The sequence below is a fragment of the Eublepharis macularius genome, chromosome 8 (genome assembly GCF_028583425.1).
Source record: "Eublepharis macularius isolate TG4126 chromosome 8, MPM_Emac_v1.0, whole genome shotgun sequence".
Lineage (NCBI taxonomy): Eukaryota > Metazoa > Chordata > Lepidosauria > Squamata > Eublepharidae > Eublepharis > Eublepharis macularius.
The window spans coordinates 96,338,114-96,358,737 of record NC_072797.1 but is presented as its reverse complement, the minus strand read 5'-3'; the positions used below and the strand labels follow the sequence as shown (position 1 = coordinate 96,358,737).

Below are 20,624 nucleotides of genomic sequence, written 5' to 3'. Positions count from 1 at the left end.
GAATTGAATATTGTTATATCAATACAACATCATAACAGTATGTGTAGTGGTGTCTCTTAATTCCCAGCTTTCAATTTTTAAAAGTCAGTAGGACCTTTTCTTGTGCCTTTCCCCTTAGAATTAGTTTTAAAAAGAATACAAAATACTTTTATTCAGTGCTTTTTTTTTCTTAAAAAAGGTGCTGGTACTCATGATGGGGGCCCAAGCCCACTGGCTGAAAGAGGTCCCAGTACTGCAGAAAGAGGTGCTGGCATTGTGTACCACCAAAGAAGTCCCGTTTTGATTACTCCTGCCATTAAAAAAGATACTCAAGTAGTTTAAAAACAAACAAACATACAGATAACTATCTGAAGAAGCATGAGGTTTTAGCAATGTTCATAAGATCTTGATTCAATCCATGAGGTCTTTACTATGCATCTTAAAATTTGCGGAGTGACCTTGGACCAGTCACTCTCTGCTAGCCTAAACTAATACATAAGGTTGTTGTGAGGATAGAATGGAGGCGAGGAGAATACTATAAGCTGCTTTGCGTCCCCACGGGAGAAAAAGGGAGGATATAAATGAAGTAAATAAACAAATAAAATGTATAGTCTCAAGACGTTCTGTTTATTCTTTTTGCTTCTATCCTTAGTAACAATTTATGTTGGAAAATTCTCATGAAACCCTAAGTCAGTTTGAGAACAATAATCTTCTAAATGCCTATTTCCATTATTTGATATTTATGGAACTTTGACCTAATGATCCCATAATGACAATTTTTACCTTTATCTGGAAATTAAAAGCACAGAGTGAATAATGTAACTCTTCTTCAGTTAAAGGTATAAAAACAAAAATATTTTTTGTTCCAATAATATTGGAACATTGATTAGTCATTGCTAGATTAATGAATGTAATCCAGATCTACTGTACTAATAGTAGTGCCTACAAATTACCAAGCAGGAAGCCAAAGTGGCACCTCTTAGAAAAAAAAACACTTGCATATGATTCGCATACCTGACACTATGTGAGACGTATTTGCCCCTCTTCCTCTGCAGCAGCCAGCAGTGACAAATCGACGGAAGTGCAGCACAAAGGAGTAAAACAGAAAAAGGCACTACTGTGGTTTTTTAGCTCCCTTCTTCTGTGATCTTCCCATTTTGTCTCAAAATGCAGAAATTCTGAAGACAAATGGGATGGGGGGGTATGATTCACACGGGCAGCAGCGGGGGCCCGGCTGCTCAGCACGGAAAACGATACCGCTGGCGGTTTATAACAACACTAAAGTATTGTTGCTAAACTTTATTCCAAACTCAGCGCCGGGAAGTAATTCTTTACTTTCACCACTAGGTGGCCCATATTTGGACACATTTTGCCCCAAACACGGGCCACCCTCTGACAAGATTGCTTCCCGTCAGTTCACCTGTTGAGGCAGATATTCAGCCCGTCGTGAAATAGATGCAGCACTTTCAAGAGACTTTTGAGCAACCGTCATCACTTTAATCACGCCGTTGGATGTTGCAAGTACCCCACGCGTTTGAATTTTCCACTTACTTTACACCGAAGTATCACTCACTCGAATCTTTCTCCGAAAATGAAAGGCTTACGGGCTCGCGCAACTGTTCAGCGCATTCCCACTCGAGGAGTCAGGGCGGCGAAGACAACTCCCCTTAATGTGGGTTGAATTTAGCACCGCGTCCCTTATTTGAGTAGCGTAGAGAGAGCAGCGACCACCTTAAAACACTGGGTTGTAAAGCACGAGGTCTTACGCGAGCAACGGCTCTGGTAGGTAGCTGTATTGGGCTGCAGTAGAACAGCGGGGCCCCTTTGAGACCAGCAAGATTTTCAGGGTATGGGCTTCCGAGAGTCAAAGCTCTCTTCGCCAGATACCCTCCTTCCCTTAAGGTATGTTGACATCTGAAGAAGGGCGCTTTGACTCTCGGAAGCCCATTCCCCCTGAAAAATCTTGTTGGTCTCTTAAGGTGTCACTGGACTCAGATCCTGCTGTTACATGGGCAAGGGAACTCCACCACACGCAGTCGTTTTAAAATGAGGCCGAAAGATACAAAGACCGCGTCCGTGACATACGAAGGCTCCTCTACTTCGAACGCAGGGGTACCTCTTGCGGTGGTGAAATGGCGGGACAGTTTAACCACAGAACAGTCTCGCGTGACGCGGAACGCGGCCGCCCCCCTCCGGCACGCGCGCGCATCTAAAGTCCTCTAGCGCCGCTTCTTCGCGGGGGAAGAGAGAGAGTTGCTGGCTTCTCAAGGAAAAGGCTATGTAGATTTGAAGCGCTCTTCGTGCGCCTGCGCGAAAGGGAGGGCGAGCCCCGAGTCTAACAAGCCGAGCCAGCGGGCGACCAGCCGCCACCACCCTGCTCGGCGCGGCGCAGCACAGGGTGGCAGGCGGGGGAGGCTTCCCGTCGGGAAGGCCGGTGGCCCTTTGAACCGCGGCAAGGCAAAGCGAGACGAGAGGCGGCGAGGATGGTGTTCGAGTCGGTGGTCGTGGACGTTCTGAACCGCTTCCTGGGCGATTATGTGGTGAATCTGGACAGTTCTCAGCTTTCTCTCGGCATCTGGGGAGGTAACGAGATGCCCGGCCGGCTCGGTCTAGCCCAGTTCGCCCTTCCCGAACGCCCCTGACAGCCCCTTTCCAGGAGGCGCCTGCCCGGCTCCTTCCTTTGCGCGTGTCGGTGGCCCTGCGTGTGTCTGTGAGGGGTGGGGGAGGCGTGTTCGCGCGCGAGACAGCCCGACTAGAACAGCCCCGTTCGCGGGGGTACGGGAAGGCTGCGGGGGACCTCACGGGCTGCTCCCCCCCCCGTTGGGGCCCCTCTGCCCCCGTCGACGGGTTGGCTGGCTGGCACGCACTTGGGTGTCCTCCTGGCTACGCCCAGCCCTGTCACGTGGGCAGCGCTTTGCATTCCTTGCCATCTCACCTGATCTAGCTCAGCTCTTTTGGAAGTTGCTTCGGAAGGCGCCCCCACTTGTAGGTCAAGCAGAAGCATTTCCTGGGCGCAGCTTGCTCGTATACATGGTCAAAAAAGGAAGGATTTTTATTTGTGTGTGCATGAATCTCCTTCCACTCCTCAGTTAGCGTGAAAATGCATAACGTAAACTTCAGTGCTCTTGCTGGAGTCACACGTTGATTCACTAGCATGTAATGCATTTTTTCCACACATGTTGTGGAATCGGTGCATTTGATTGGTGGAGAAAACACTTTATTCTCTCTCTCTCTCTCTCTCTCTCTCTCTCTCAGCCCCAGTCTTTTTGACATGCTACTGTGTTATGCTAAAAACACTTTCCTGGGAGCAAACCTCATTGAATAGACCTGAGTAGGATTCTGAGTAGACCTGCTCAGAATTGCTCTTATGTTATGTTATTTATTTTTACTTCAAAAAGCTCCTAATGTAGCTTTTAATATTTTGAAGATGGTGATTCTTTGTGATAGAAACTAGAAGTGTAATTTTATGTTCTAATTCTGTGTTATTTTCTGTTAGTTGATCATGCCACAAGTGAGTGACCGGAGTTGAGTTTTGACATTGGGCCTGTGCTGTACTTTGTCTTTCTGAGCCTAAAATTATGTATTGAAGGAACAGAAGGCAAAAAGCTCATGTTTATAACTGAAGGATCCAGAAAGACTGAAAAACACTTCTTGGATTATTTTAGCAAATGCATGGTAAAGTCTATAATGTAGTAGTAGATGTAATAAATATATTTGAAAACTACACACACACTTGATCTTAGCCAAAAGGCCAAGAAGTTATATTTAAAAACTGGATTTACACTAGATACAGGCAGAGGTACCCACAGTTTACATACCATTCAAAGAAATACATGGGCTGCTTCAGACGTTACAGTGTTATTGGTTGTGTGCTGCAGGTCTGAGATATGTAAAGCGGGTCAATAATAGAAGAGCATATTGCATGGTTTCTTTGTTTTCCTTCTCTCTAGATTTGCTTGCTTTATGCCTTTCACATTTGTTTTCTTAAAAAAACAACAACAACTTAATACAGAGCCAGCAAATTCTAGAGGCTGTATTGTTGTGAAACAGAACTGTTTACATTAACAACACAGTCCTAAGCAAAGTTACATCCTTGGAAATCAAAGGGATTAGAAGAGTGTAACTCTGTTTAGGGTTGCACTGTTAATGTGTAAACCTGATCAAACATTTATAACAGGAGACAGCTTGAAATATAAATAGACTGATCTTGATTATGTAGCTTGTATTAGATGGATTTCCACAGAACTTGTTTGACAATTGTGTGTTCAAGTGTTTGTAAAATTATGGTTGCAGCTCTTATAATGAAAATAACCTTGCTGAGATCTGGAAAATGAATATAATGATGAAATGAAACAGATGACTCTGAGCTTTCCTCACACTTAACAAGGGGACGTAGGGTTTTCTGGTAATGATAACAGCTTTATACTGCCTCAAAAATGCTGCCTACAAGAATGATTGTTACTCGTTTCTGAACATAATATTTAGAGTTAATGCATTTTTCTGTTATAAACTGAAGTTTTGTTAAGAATATATTAAACTAGCAACAAAGCCCATTGTGGGGAAAAATACAATGGGCACTAGAAAGGGGAGGACAGGCAGGCAGGCAGGCATTCCCTTATCCTCTGTCACTGATTCCAGCTGGTGAAGGAAGGAGGGTGGGCATTGTCATCTGCTCCGTGCCTGATCTGCCAGATCTCGGCCATGTGAAGGGGTGGTAGGCTTTGCTACCTGGTCCATGCCTGATACATGCTGCCTAAAGGGGGGGCATTGCCTCCTGTTCTGCGCCTGACTATAGCTGGGTGAAGGGGGGCAGGCATTGCTGCCTGCTCCTAGCCTGATCCCAACTGGGTGAAAGAAGATGGGCATTGCCACCTGCTCCCCGCTGGGTGAAGAGAGGAACAGGCATTGCCTCCTGCTCCACACCTGATCCTGACAGGTGAAGGTGGGCGACGGGCTTTACTATGTGCTCTGCTTCTGATCCCAGCTGGGCAAAGAGAGTGTAGGCATTGCCCCCTGCTCTGCTCCTGATTCCAGCAGGTTGAAGGGGGGGCGAGGAATTGCTGCATGCTTGGCTCCTGACTCTGGCACGGTGAAGACAGGGTGGGCATTGCCTGCTCAGTGGCTTATTCCAGTAGGTTGAAGAGGGTGGGCATTGCCACCTGCTCTGTTCCTTATCCATCTGATCTGCTCCTGATCCCAGCTTGGTTAAGGTGGTGGGGGTGGGCATTGCCACCTGCTCCGCTCCTAATACCTGTTGGGTTAAGGCAGTGGGTGGGCAAAGCCACCTGCTCCACTGCTGATACCAGCTGGGTTATGGCAGGGGTTAGGCATGGCCATCTGCTCCGCTCCTAATACCAACTGGGTTAAGATGAGGGGTGAGCATTGCCCCCTGCTTCGCTCCTAATACCAGCTGTGTTAAGGCGGGGAGAGGGCATTGCCACCTGCTCTGCTCCTAATACCAACTGAGTTAAGGTGTGTGGGGGGGGTGAGCATTGCCACCTGATCCGCTCCTAATACCAGCTGGGTGAAGGTGGGAGGCGGGCATTGCCACCTGCTCCCATCCTGCTTCCAGCCTGGGCTTCCCACCATGGCATGTTTTCTGGAGGGACATGGTGCCTTGCCTAGGCTTTCCTCTGTGGCAGCGCCTTCTGGTGGTGAACCAGGGTATAAAGTGAGTTGTCTGAAATACGCTTACTCAAGTGCATATATAGTAAGATGTCCTGTTGTATCTCTCCATATATATAACAATATTTTAACTTTAACTCCTGACAGCATTTCTAAGAAGAGTAGTGATTATCAATCCCATTCAAAGCAGACTTATACTCTTCTAAGCCCATTGACTTTGATGGACCTAGGGTATGACTTTGCTAGGGTGGAACCGTAAATAGTACTCAAAAGAATGTAATGTTCAGGCCACAGGTTTTCTGGTCAAAGGTGATGGATTACCTAAGTGGTAAGGGGAAAGCATTTCTACTCCTGATGGAAGTTGGAATTAAACTTAAAAACCAATAACAAAATGTAATTCTAAAAAAACCTGTGCTTTTTAAAGTTCTAGGTATTGAAAGTTTGACTCAAGTAGCCTATTGACACTATTGATATTTTGGTTCAGTCTATTATTAATTACATTTATATCTCCTCTTTCTTCCATCATGGAATTCAGAATGATGTACTGTAGGGTCCCAGGAATCTCATTTAGGTTCTGATCAGTCTCTTACATCAATCTGGGCTCAGGAATTAGCAGTAGGGAAATTAACAGTATTTATTCTTATAAAGTGAATTGCAGACAGCAGTGTGGTGAGTTGTTCAGTTGGCGTTCATAGTGCAAGTCTTGACAAATTTTCTGTGGTTTAGAAGCCAGCCCAAAATTTTAGGGGCCGGACTCATCCAAAACAAATCAGCATCATGTTGCCTCTGGAGAGGCAGCTTATATAGTTTCTGGAATTTGTTTCATTATTTACTTATTTTAAAACATCTTATAACACTTTTTGACTGCATATGTGTAAAGCAATAATACCTACCAATACTTTTTGAAATATTATTAGCTATTATAAAATGAAATATCTTTCTGAGCCAATTAGAAACAAAACACAGAGCTATCAATTTTTAGATAGAAAGATTGAATTCTTTTGATAAAACCAGTTAAATGGATAGTTTTGTTTATATTTTTATTTTTAATTCAATTTGCTGTTACAATTCTAAATTAATTAATGAAACAAAAGTTAAAACCTGTAAATTTTAAAAAACCTAAACAAGTGAAATTGTAGCAAACAAATTAAAAAATAACAGCAAGAAAGAGAGCTCAGAACTTACTAGCTTGCGGTAAAATTAATCTAACAAGTTTTTAAAAAGAAATATACAGAATTATCAGACAGACATTGAAGCTGTCTTGTTTTGGGTGTGATAAAGTAAACGGTAATAAAATATCTTCACTTTTTATCACTGATAATATTTTGTCTCTCTTTTCAGACATTCTTTAAAAGTATAGTTCCAAAGTAAATTAGAAATCATAAAAAATAAAGATAGGACTACTTATATTTGTTGCAAAACTAGTTAAATGACAAAGGGAAGTAAAGGAGTATTGGGAGGAAATGCATTCATAAGTAGCATGCCTTATGAGCCTTCGCTCGTGCTGTCTGGGCTGGGAAGAGCCTGGCTCCTGCAGTACACATTAGTGAGCATTTCAAAGGCTGAGTGTCTCCAAAGAAATAGAGGAGGAATGGTGGGTACCTGTAGTAGGAGTTAAGGAGAGCTCAATTGCAGCAGAACAGAAGAGATTCAGAAGATGGATGGGAAAGAAAGGCTGGAATGGAGTACAGACAAACCTTTGGTTGGGAGGAGTGAAAGGCACAGTATAGTGTCTAGAGGTACAGTGCCTGTCTCCACTCTGCTCCAAGTTTTCTTTCATACCCACCCCCTTCTATCCAAACCAGGAAGCTTTGAGTAGGAGGCGGGGCTGGCAGCTCTAATGCAGTTTCAGGGCTTTTAGTAGGGAATTGGCTTACTCTTTGGTCTTGGCTTGCATATTGTAATCAAGAGAGAACCTGCAGGCCTTTTGTAAAGGCATGAATCACTTTATCACTAGATATGTTAGTATCCTGTCATTCAAGGATGTTTTCCAGCCACAGATTGTAGGGGTGTGCATCTAGAAAGTTTCCATTTCAGTTTTGGTTCTGGGGGTTATGGAACTGTTGCATCTCATTGCCAGTTTGTTCCGGCTGGGATGCTACTGTCTCAGAACTGATCTATTTAGGTTTCTTTGTTTCATGTGTTTTGGCCCCTTGCATGTGTTTTGGCTGTGTTTTGGCTCTTCTTTTCAAGGGGGTGATGCTCTAGGGCAGCTGTTTTTGTACACAATGGCACCAAAATCACACAGAAAGCATAGTCCTCCCTCTAAACCACCTACCCACTGAGTTTGAGAGCACGCAAATTAATAGTTTTATAATTATTTTCAATACCTTAACTCATAATGCCCAGCATAGAGTTTGCCCTTTTTTCACTTCTGTGGTACACTGATTTGATATTTTCATTGAACTATTCAGTACTGATCCTGAATTCTCTTTCCCTCTCAGTCTCAGTAAATTCAGTTCCCATTGCCATATACATGAAGTTGCATCACTTTACACTTACCTACATTGGACTTCATTTGTCTCATTGTTGGTCACTCACCCAATTTGTGGCAATCCTCTTGGAGCTCTTCAGAGTCAGTCTTGGTTTTTAGCATCCTGAATAATTTTGTGTGTGCGTGTGTGTGAGAGAATTTCCTCCTGTTTTTTCCCGAGGCTTTTTTTTGTGGAAAACTTGGAAATTTGGGGGGAGTACTGAAAAACTCCTATGAAGTATTGTCTCTTTTAGAATGAGTGAAATGCCTATGAAGACGCCCTTTAGAACAACTTAATGCCACACTCAGAGTGTATTACATAGTGTGTTATTATTATCCTCACGACAATCACCCTGTGAGGAGGGTGGGGCTGATAGAGCTCCAAGAGAGCTGTGACTGACCCAGGGCTGCCCAACTGGCTTCAAATGGAGGGGAAATCAAACCTGGTTCTCCAATTAGAGTCCTGCCACTCTTAACCACTACACTAAACTGTCTCTTAAATCCAAGATGCATTTCTGCACTTAGAAAGATACCTAATCTTCATGAGAGGAGCATGCAGGGCTTTCATTGCTTCTCAGTTGTTGTATGCCTTCCATTGTTGTTTTGACCTGACCCATCTCTTGTAGTTCACCTTTATACTTCTACCTCAATCCACTGTGACATATTGCCCATAGACTGGGTAGCAAGTAGCTTGTTGCCCTTCCTTTCTGGAAGGAAAAAAAGATCAGAAGAGAGGGGGGAGAAACTGCAAGAATACCTCAGAGGAAAATGCTAGAAGTTTCAATGAGAACTGAGCTGTCTCTAACCAGTAGCCATAGTAGGAAGACAGCATCTAGCTGGAACTAAGGTACATATGCCTTAGTTCCATTCTGTTTTATTGTATTGATCATTATGCTTAAAGCCTTATCAATAAACGTAAAGGAACTGGCTCGCAGTAATGGTATACAAAAACAGAAAAGGTGTTGTTAATACACTTCTAATTAAAAGTCTGGTTTTTTTAAGAAAAACAATGTAAAAGTCAGGCATCTAGGACATTTTAAAAATATTGGTGTAGCACTTATGTTAAATACCATTGGCTAGGGCAAAAATAGTCAAATGGAATAAAGTCTGTCTTTCATATTGGAAAGCAAAAGCTTTCCTTTATAAATGGAAAAGGTATGTAGACTGCTTACATGGAAATGTGGTAAATCAAAGGGACACAAGGATATATAATTACCTCAAATAATGCAGAATTTTCCTCTTACTAACAAAGAGAGCCTTTTGAAGTTGAGTGACACTGATGGATCTTATGGATTGTCTCTAACATTGTGACTAATAGACAGAAGAGTGATCATTGATCAGCCTTTCATGATTAGTGATGCTGATTCAGAAAAAGGAAATTGTATATTGAAATATCGTGCTTGAACCAATAACATATGGCCCAAAAGTTGTGCATGCATGCATGTGTGCATGTGGGTGCAGAAAATGAGTACGGTTTGGTGGGAACCAGGGACCCAGCTCAAGCTGCAAGCCTATTAAAATATATAATTTCAGAAACAAAACAGAATATTTTTATTTCATAACTTGTGAGTGTGGGGTGTGAGAATGGGTTCTTATCTGTGTCTTGCAAGTTTATTCCAGGGCCACAGAAATTGTGGTTTGGTCCTGGTTTGCTCAGGCAGCCAGTAATAATATCAGATGGAGTAAAATTTGAGTTTTGAAAGGAAAGATACAAAATGCATGCAAAAAGTCCTGACATACATTCTTTGAATGGAGTGTAGCATAGTCTGGAAAATTAGATCTTCGACCTTAAGAATGTTTATTTTCCAGATGGTTGCAAATAGTACACAACGCAGGAAGAATGTTTCAAAATTATTATAATTGTTGTAATTACAGTCTTAAATATCTTTTTCCTAACAGGAGCTGTAGCTCTTAAGAATCTTGAAATAAAAGAAAATGCACTGGTAAGTTCAGAACAAGCAAAATAAAATCTTATATGCTAATAGCCAAAGGGCCTGATTGGTGGATAATTGAATCAGGAGACTGGAGCCATGAACAGACAAAACAGATCCTCCTACGTACCTGAAAAATACCCCAGGTTTGCAGAAAAACCTTAAATCTAAAAAAAACCAATGGGGGGTGTTAAAAAAAACCCAAAATGATAAAAGAAGTATCTGTACCTTTAATCAGATGTCTTTGTATGATTCACCCAGGCATGGCTACTTGCTACTGTTTAGCAGCACACCCACACCTCTGGACAAAAGCCAGTGTAGTATAGTGGTTAGAGTTTCAGAGAAGAATCTGAGAGACCCAGATTGGAATCAGTACTCTGCTGTATAAGCTACCTAGGCAACTTTGATCTAGTACCACACTCACAGCCAAATGTACCTCTTGTTTAGAGAATTTCAAGGATAGAAGGACGTAGGGAATGGTGAGCATATGGGAGTTGCCAGGAGGAGGGGAAGAGGAAATAGTGTTGGGAAAGGGATACAGGGAAAGTGCAGGCTCTCCACCATGCAGCTGGGCCACACAACAAGGCTATAGGGAACAGGCTGCCAAAGAGAGAGGGAGAAGGTGGATAGGAGTAAGCAAAGGTGGGTAGGAAGGAGAGAAGGAAGCAGGAAAAGGATAAGAGGCTATGGAGGGCAGGGTAGAGAAAAATGATGGGGGAGGGAAAAATAAGATTACCTCCCCCGCCTCCCCTGCAAGTCCTTGGGGGTTCCTCACTTGTATAAATAGTTAGGATGTATTTGTTTAACTTTGTAGCCTGCCCTTTTCACTGATACTCAAGGTGGATTACAGAGTACAGAAAGAGGGGAAAATGTAATAATACAGTACAGGACATCAAATGAACAATGCAGTAGAACTAGGAATACAAAATTGAATGCCAATACCCATGCACTTAGATTAGGAATACAAAATTAAAAGACAATGTGAAGAGCAAACTGGCCAGGCCAGCATAATGCAGAATGTAGGATTACAAAGGCAATGCAGTATCCACTCCAATCCACATTGTTGAAAATAGTCCTTAACCTAATCAGGACTCCTTGATTTGGGTGATGTCACTGTTTTCAGTTTTGATCTATTATTTGTATTAAATCTTGGTTGCTTATAAGTTCTGGTTGCTTTTATGTTCTGAAGTGAATCATTCTCTTTCACTACATCTCATAGTCAACAGTGCAAGGTCTACTGTGAGCAATAGAGTGCACAGCATCCTAGTATGGCAGTAAACCCTAGCTCTAATAGACATGGTGATATTTTTTTAAAAATTATTTGATGTTATTTATAGTAATGATGCTGCATGTACCTATAGGGCTCTCAGCCTTACAAACCAAGAGCAACACAAGCAGTACTAGAAATGTGTAACCTGTTCCATTTGACAATGTAGTATGAATTCCTTAATACTATATTATAAAATTGTCTAAAGTGCTAAAATTAATGAACATTAAGATGGTTGTTCACATGTAAAACTTTGTGCTGAAATTCATCACAAATTTATTGCTGAAATAACATTTAAATAACATTTTCTTTACAGTATCAATTTGATGTACCATTTAAAGTTAAAGCTGGTCACATAGGTAAGTTTTTTAACTTTTCTCCTTCATTCATATGCTTAAAACCTTGTTTATAAATGCTTGGAGCTGGTTGGTTCTAATTTTTTCTAGTTTTATAATTCCATCTAATTATTTTTGTGTGTATATTTAATTCTGTTGTACTGCAGGCAAGCTTGAAAGTTTTATAAAAAACATGATTAGGGCTCCAACATTTAGTTGATTAATCAGTTACATATTTTGGTTTTGAAGAAGTCATAATTAGGGGTGTACACCCTGAAAAGATACCTGAAGTGGGAAAAAATCCAGAATTACCAGAACCCCAAAGCAGCAAGCCTCTTCGGGAAGCTGATATTTAGCTCGCTTTGGTATGCTCTATAAAGATTCGGAGCATACTGAAGTGAGGGGGAGCAACCCCTCCCCTCGACTTACCTGGCCGGCAGGGAGAGGTGAGGCTAATCAGCTGGGCGGCAGGAGGGTGTGGCGGTGGCAGCTCTTGTGAGACCGGGACAGCCCAGAGTCAGCTCCTCTGCTGCCATGCCATCGCTTGTGGGGCCCACAGCAGCCAGCTGGGTGGCGGGAAAGTCTGGAGCCGCCTCCTTCGGCCCTTCCTGCCCCTCAAATGGCTGCCACGGTGGCCATTTGGGAGCAGGAAGGGCCTTCTCTGTTTCCTCCGCTGCTGCTGCTGCTGCTGCTGCTGCTGCTGCTGCAGCCCACGAGAGGCTGGGACGTCCCGGAGCTGGCTCCTTTGCCACTGCTGCGCCACCGCCTGTGGGGCCTGCATTGGCCAGCTGGGCAGCAGGGAAGGCTGGAGCCGCCTCCTCTGGCCCTTCTTGCCCCTCAAATGACTGTTGTGGCAGCCATTTGAGGGGCAGAAAGGGACTCCTCTGCCTCGTTCGCTGCTGACTGGAAAGTTTAAAGGATAAAACGAGACCCACGCCGTTTGCAAACATGCATTTTTCCCTTTAAACTCTCCCGCTCTCCAGCCAGCTGGAGAGCGGGCGAGTTTAAAGGGTAAAAAGCGCCCCGTGCCATTTGCAAACGGCACAGGAAGTGTTTTTCCCTTTAAACTCTCCTACTTTTCAGCTGGCTGGAGGGAGGGGCGAAAGGTTGATGGGTAAAATGCATCCCGTACTGTTTGCAGACTACACGGGGAGCGTTTCCCCTTTTAAACTCTTCCCCTCTCCAGCTGGCTGGAGGGAGGGGGGAGAGTTTAAAGGGTAAATGGTGCTCACTGCACCATTTGCAAACGGTGCAGGGAGCATTTTTCCCTTTAAACTCCCCCCCCCACTCCAGCAGGCGCGGAAGGTCCTTTAAATTCAGCTGGCCCAAGTTTAAAGGACCCTGAAGCTTCCCAAAGCAACTCGAATCACTTTGGGAAGCTTTAATTTGGGTGTTCCGAATCTGGCCCCAATTCGGAAAACCTGAATCTTTACAAATCGGGTTCGATTTGGGCATTTTTCCTGAATCAGAAACCCGAAATGCACACTCCTAGTCATAATCTATAATGGCAGCAGATCGGGGGAAAGGATTGCTTTTAATACAAGAAGATATGCTGTAGATGGCAGCTGTCATTTTAGAAGAGATGTTTTCTCTTGGAAAGAAACATCTCTTCTAAGTTTCCCGTTATATGGCTTGTGCAGGTGTTATCTAAAATTAATGTGCTTTTTATTTAGAATTATTTCTTTGTTTTCATTTTATTCAAGTAAGATTTTAACGATCTATTAAACATACATGTATTAATAAAGTACAGTTTTAACAATCTGTGTGGTTAACATATTTATACATTAATAGCATATATATTATATCATTGTATTGTTTTACTTTTCCTTAAATGTTTCTTTAGCATTGTAAGGTCAAAGTAATCGAAGCTTAAATAGTGGTATACATTCACTTGGTATAAATTTTAATGTTTCAGAGTTCTAGTTTCAAAAATTTCTGATATGATGTTATTGCACCCTGCGAGTCTTTAATAGCAAGGTAATCTAAATGGCTGCCAGTTTTCTGTAAAATTTATTACTCTAGCATAATCTGTAGGATGCTGTATGATATCCGTTATTTTTTCCATTGCTATATATTCCCATACTTGATTATGCCATGTGGTTATATCAGTTGAGTGAGGAGATTTCCAACAAGAAGCAATGGATGTTTTAGCTGCTATTAAAAGTGATGAAATTATATCCTGTCTTATCTGCGGTACAGAATGTTCTCGCCATAAATCCAAAAAGTTCTGGTTTTTTTTTTTTTTTTTGTAAAATTTTTATTGGGTTAGAACATTAATATTTTTACATTACATTGCATTCAATTATCCCCTAATTTTTCGTTTCTAACCCCCTCCCTTTCCCCCCCTTTTGTTGACTTCCAACAGCTTTCCCACCCTCTGTCCCTTTTCCCTTACTTCTATTAATTTCCTCTATCTAAAACAAATATATATTCTCCATTATATTAAGCAGTACATCTTTAACTCTTTTACTTACTAAACATCCAAACTATACTTCTTTAGATAAACAATTTATCCCATTTTCCAGTTTTGAATATTTCTGTATGTCATAAACCATAAAAATTTCCCACATTTAAATCAAACAATTTGATTTGTTCTCTCTATATTAATCATTTCTTCTTTTTATAGTATTTCTATATAACTCATCTGGTTTGAATGGAATTGTATAATGTTATTAATGCAATATGGCGTAGTACCTGTTTCCAAAATGATTCTATATATTTACATTGCCACCAACAGTGTGCAAATGACCTGTGTCGCCCCATTTTTTCCAGCATAGTGGTGAGATCTTTGAAGTGATTCTAGATGATTTTTGAGGTGTGAGATTCCAGCAATGGATTATTTTATATGTTTGTAAGTTAGCATTAACAACTGGAGTATTAATTAATCTTGATATCCAAATTTTCTCCCATTCTTCTGTTGATATTGTTGTATTGAGTCATTAATTTTCCTATTTATTTGTACAATTATATTGTATATTTTGGCTATTAAACCTTTTTGAATAAAGTTTTTTGTTCCTAGTATTTCTTCAAATTTTGTCTTCGGTTTCTTCATTGTATCTTCTATTTTAATTTGATTCATAAAGTATCTTATTTACAGATAAGCATACCATGGAATTGTTTGTTGTAATTTGGTTTCTAATGTAGATTTATCAGAATTATTATTTCTTGAGATATTTTATGCTGACTTAGTCAAATAAAACCCATACATTTTCTTTAGTTGGCTGACAATGTATAATGGCTGACAACGTATAATCATTACTCCTTTTAATTAATTGGCCGGTTCCTGTTTTGATCATAAAAGCAACACAATGGGAGCCAGTCACAGACAAAGAAAGGGTCACAACATGTTTGGTGCACAGAAAAAAACTACATTTACAAAGTCGAAAATAGCTTGATGAGGACTCAGTAAACTTCAGGAAGAGCTGTTCAGAGCAGTTTGAACAGTTAAAGGGAATGGAGGGGGCAGCAAGCTGAAGTCACTGATACCTTATAGAATGCTGGAGGGGGAGATTTCAGGGGTGTGGAGACTTCCAGTTGATCCCCCCTTCACCATATCCTTGCAGGTTCTTAGCTTTTTTTCTTCTACGAGTAAAGTGCCTGACTGCAGTAGTAATTACCAAGGCATCAAAAATGCTAGCTTTAACTATGGGGGAGATTCTACATATTTAGGGCAAACTCTAGGAGTGTAGAAAAGTATTCATCTCTCTCCCTTACTCTGAACGAAGACAACATGTGTGTCTGTTCTCCTTGTTTTGATGGACCCTTGACATCATGAATAAGAGCTTAGCCACAAGCCCTTACCTCCATTCTGTTAAGCTGAATGGAAGCAAGCAGCTTCACATTTGCTTCCGTTCAGCTTGCAGACTATTGGGGGCAGGGGTTAGCCATAGAGCAGGAGTGTCTAACTTTTTTGTTACAAAGGCGGGATCTGACATATGTCACTTTGTGTGGCCGGGCACCATACACCATAAATTTAATGCCAGGTATCAGAGATACAAACTTTATAAAGAACACAGGCAAATCCAATTAATGTTATGCATCTAGGTGGCCATATGTCAGCCATGTCAAGGTAGGGGGGCATCTTCTGGGCTAGACTGTGTTTGTGGAAGGCATTTTTCCCAACTGTATTAACTTGCTTCTCTAGATAAAGGAAGAGAGAATCATGGTAAAAAGCAAACAACCAAGGAGTGAACCACTGTGACAGCTGACTAGAATAGAAATAGTAACAGTAATAGAAACAACAATAGAATAAAAATTAAAGCTATTTATTATGTGTTACAAAAATCTTCTCAATGTGCATATTCTTTACCAATGTATTGCAAAGTATGCTCATAGTATATAGCTCCATATAATTCTACATAAACATGAATACAAAACGAGAATGCAAATGCCCAAGTCATAGATAGAAAAATTCCAACAACATTATTTGAAGGAATATAAAGAATTCACAGTCCACAAATCCTTGAGTTGATTTTTAAGACACAAAACCAAGTGTCACTGTTGAGACATCATAAGCTGTAATGCAAGCAAACCACAAACTGCAGACAGCTGTACTGGATCCTTATTGGCAGCAAACGATGGGGAGCTGGCTTGGAGCACCCTGTTTCCGCCTAGTCTTTATCAAGTGTTGGAGCTTTGTAGCAAATACTAATTCTTCATTACTGTAAACATTTATGAATAAAAAACATGCAGTCTCATTAATATAACCCAAAATACAGCCATATCATGCCCTAAAAATTACTTACACACATCATTTTCAACAGTTCACAAAACAGACAGCATGACTCGTTCTTCGTAAGCAGCCTTGGGTACTAATAGAACCTCCCCAGAGGCTATATAGAAACTAAATTGCCATGTGTGCCTTTATTAAAGGACAACATTCTATATTTGCTCTTCAGATGTATTCATGCTGCTAAAACTTAAGACTAAGTGGTCCAACCAACCACACACGTTCAAAGAAAACAGGCAAAGTCAAGGCTCAAGTTTAATCCCTGGGGAGTAAGCATCCCTAATTTAAATATCTTGTATGTTTCATGTCTCCAGAGCTCCTTCTGAGTGTCATAACCACCACCAGGCTTGACAACATTAAGAACAGAGAAACTAAACTCTCTTGTATCCTGATGATATTCAAGAAAATGAGAAACCAAGGGGGCTTCAATGATTTTGTTGCAAATCCAAGACAAGTGCTCCAGAATTCATACCCCGATGGCATGAATAGTTCTGCCTACATATAGGAGATAGCATGAACATTCAGTCATGTTACTTTGTTGTTACTGTTGCTGTTCTAGCCAGCCATCACGGTGGTTCACCTCTTGGTTGTTTGCTTTTTACCGTGATTCTCTCTACTTTATCAAGCTCGTTGTGAGAGCCATCAAGGTATTCTTACATTCTTTGAGGCTAATAGAGATAGGATTTTGGTTTTGTTCCTTCCATGCTTAATGATACAACAGATAAGTTGGATGATAATTGGGGCCAATTACACTACTTACCTTCCATCCTTCCGAGGTCAGTAAAATGAGTGCCCAGTTTCCAGGGGTAAAGTGTAGATGACGGGGGAAGGCGATGGCAAATCACCCCGTAAGAAAAGTCTGCCAAGAAAACATTGTGATGCGACATCCGCCCATGGGTCAGTAATACTAATGACTCAGTGCTTGCACAGGAGACTACCTTTACCTTTTTTACACTATTTACCCAAAATAGTTTCCAAGGGAAACTGCAGTCCAGCACCTGGCTCCCCTCATGTTTTTCAGTCCCTCCCCACTAAATCTGTTTGCTTCCCAAATGGATAAGAAAGGGAACTGAGGCTAAAAACAGGATGTCAGCAACCTAAAATGTTTTTTTTAACACTTTCTGTTCCTTTTGGAGACTGGGGGCAGGGCGAGAGTGGAAGAAGAGATATTTGGAGGAAAGCAGAAAAGGATCAGGAAAACGTAACCAGATGTATTCCTATTAAAGCCCTCTGCCTCAGAGACACTGAATGAAATTTACCTACCCCTCCTGTAGCTTGCCCTACCCCATCAAGGGGCTCAGGGGGAAGGTAGTAAGATACAAAACACAAAAAAATGGTCTCTGATCGTAAAACCAAGTGAGAAAAGGGGGTTAGGTAGGTACAACCTGCTCTTGCCCTGGCGCAGCCTCCTGCCTTTCCCCCCACTTCCTCTTGGGCCAGATAACAGCCCTGCAGGGGTTGGATCTGACCTGCTGGCCATATGCTTGACACTCTTGGCTTAAAGCGTAGTTAAAGAGTAAGCCTCTTCTATTTTTCAACCATATCTGTATGTGCCAGGTTTCCCATGAGGACAGTTACTCAGGTATAGGAATTAAAAGAACTTACTTTCTTTTTCAAAGTTTTATTAACAAACTGTAAACATACACAAAGGAATGACATACATGCTCAGAAGGGAATACAGGTTACAGATAAAAACACTGATATCTACCAATCCTATCACTGATCCAAAACCTCATGTCCTATCTCCACCAATACGCAAAATCACACATCACCACCTCATACAATTAATACCTCCTCCAGTTACATAATTTCTAGTTCCATTCTTTGTATTGCTCCTGATCATAAATATCTCTATTTTTCTGATACACTGTTAATTTCACTAAGGTATAGATCTCCTTTATTTTCAACAACCAATCGTGTAGTTTAGGGGTATTTTTTTGTTTCTATTGTCTGGCAAAAACCAATCTGGCAGCTGTAGGGCAATTATTTGCTGATGTCTAAGTAAATTAGGTAAATAGTTCAGCAGTAACATATAACATATCTGAGGGATATGTACTTCCTATCAAGGTTATGTGGGTTAAGACTGAGGTTTCCATTGGCAACAAAAGGTCTGCAGACATTATGGGCCTACGTTGACTAGGGAATCAATGGATCAGCACCACCCTGTCTGGCATAATGAAGCATTCACGAATCGAATGAATCGACCCAAAAAAGTCGTGGATTTTGTGAAAAACACGGCCCCATGAAACACGTTTTCGCAATACATGAATCAGCCCAATTTGTAATGAAATTTGATTCGTATTTCGATTCGTGCCCATGTCTACTTGACACTCAATGCTCTGTTAAAGTGGGTAGCCAATTATGAAAGCAGCAAACCATGCTATTCACAGACAAGGTAGAGATTTATACTTAGGGTACTCCTTGGTATGAAAAATATGGCTTTATGAATTAATAAAAAGAAAAATACTTGCCCCAGCTAGATGAGGACTGGGCATGCCCCAGGAATGAGGCAATGATAAGAATAGCTGAGATTCAAGCAAAGGAAGAGAGTTAAAGATGGGAAAATTGGCCTCTTCAAACCCTTAAAAGCGTAAAGAATTTTGTTGGGGGAGGTGAATGATATATCCCCTTCTCTCTTCATGACTGCTCACTAGCTAGCTCCCAGCTTGTTTCCTCTATTAATAAAGTTCAAGGTTGAGTGTCTATCAGGAAGTCAGTAAAATGGGGCCAGCTGAAGACAAGGTAGGGTTTCTGCATACTTGGGGGGCTCTCCAGGAATGTATAAAACATTACTTCACAGATTAAAAATGGAATTCTTCCCTCCTCATAGTGACCTGATGAGTACATGTGCTTGAATTAGTTGAAATGGTGGTTAGGTGAGGAACAAAATACATTGGGGATATTGCCCCAGTCAATATGGGTGTGTGTGGGGGGGGGGATTTCCCAGTTATGCCTTCCCAGTGATTCTTCTTGCACTCTCAGCTTGCAAACCCATTTATAGCAATTATAGCAATTTCAGCATACAGAGTGATTTCTTCATTTATAGTAAATTAGCAAATATCTCATTTTTGTTCCATTTTTATTAAGAAGGCTGTACCCCTCGCAGTCAGATTTTATTACTGAATAAAAATGATGTCTTCTGTTGCTAAGATGTGAAGTAACTTGTCTTGCCAAATAATTTATTTTGTCAGGCAAAAAAAAAAATAGAGAGAGACATGAAAAACGCCACACTTCTTTCCTTAAAGCTATTTTCCTTTTCAGAATAACGAAAAGTATCGTGCTACTTTTTAGACAGCTTGCAATAAACGACTTGTATTAAATTGAAGCTGGCAGTTTAGTAATAGCTTCTAATGCACAGAGTGAGAGTGGATGGGCTTATTTTTTCTTCTGTGTTTTTAAATCCTTGAGATACATTTTTATTGGAACTTCATAATATTTTATTGCATTTTAAACCAAATATCAAGGTTGCTGATTACTTGTGTACCTTTTCCATGCTTTCTTTGTTTACTGCATTGTTTGTATGTATTACATTGTCTGTGGAAACATGTATTAGACCTTTCTCTTTTTAAAATAATAACTGATTGGTCACTAGCATGATCAAGTCACTTTAGACTATTCCACATTTTTAGATCAAATTCAAAAGTTGCAACATAAATCGTTGCCTGTTGTCCAGTGTACTTTTTGCTGAAATCCGAGGCATGCTTTACATTGCAACTCTGTGTGTCTTCCTAGAAACTGCTTTGTTAGCAAACAGATCACATTGTTTATGTGGTAATGGCTGTTCCATCTGCCCTGTAAAGAAAATCTGCCAGTGTCTGGCAACTTAGTTTGGCTCCAAGGACTGTTGAATAAGGATTTCTGTTTATTATCAGCTTATTGTTTTGTAATATAAAGTTTGCTAATTGCTGGCACGTCCTTGGTTAGACATGAACTGTAGCTGCCTTCTGTCAGTGAAATCAGTAGAGATTAGGTTGGAATCACAGTCTACCAAAAATGGATACATACTTGCTTTGTCTGTGAAAAATTAATTATACGTCTTCTGTGAACTTGTGAAGTAAAAAATATTGTAACTTGTAGAACTGTTTTGTATGTTTGTGAAGTCAGGAGGATAGCAAATAATAATTCATTTCCAACTTTATTATCCAAGATTTTCTGAACAATGGTCAGTCACCATGTGTGTTTGGTGTGTTCTTCCAATGGGAAGGAAACTTACGAATGTGTCAGTGCGGCCCTAGCATTCTAGACCATGAGAACATGCCTTCTTCTTAACATAAATTACATCCAA

General features: G+C 41.0%; 1 protein-coding gene across 1 annotated transcript in view; it reads left to right on the top strand.

Annotated features, from left to right (window-relative positions):
* Positions 1-2,308: 2,308 nt before the first annotated feature.
* Positions 2,309-20,624, top strand: part of VPS13A (vacuolar protein sorting 13 homolog A) — a 179,348-nt gene continuing 161,032 nt past the window's right edge. The window contains exons 1-3 of the mRNA XM_054987202.1: positions 2,309-2,562; positions 9,977-10,020; positions 11,592-11,634. Coding sequence (XP_054843177.1) covers positions 2,463-2,562; positions 9,977-10,020; positions 11,592-11,634 — 187 coding nt within the window. The 5' untranslated portion in view covers positions 2,309-2,462. The remainder of the gene's footprint in view (positions 2,563-9,976; positions 10,021-11,591; positions 11,635-20,624) is intronic.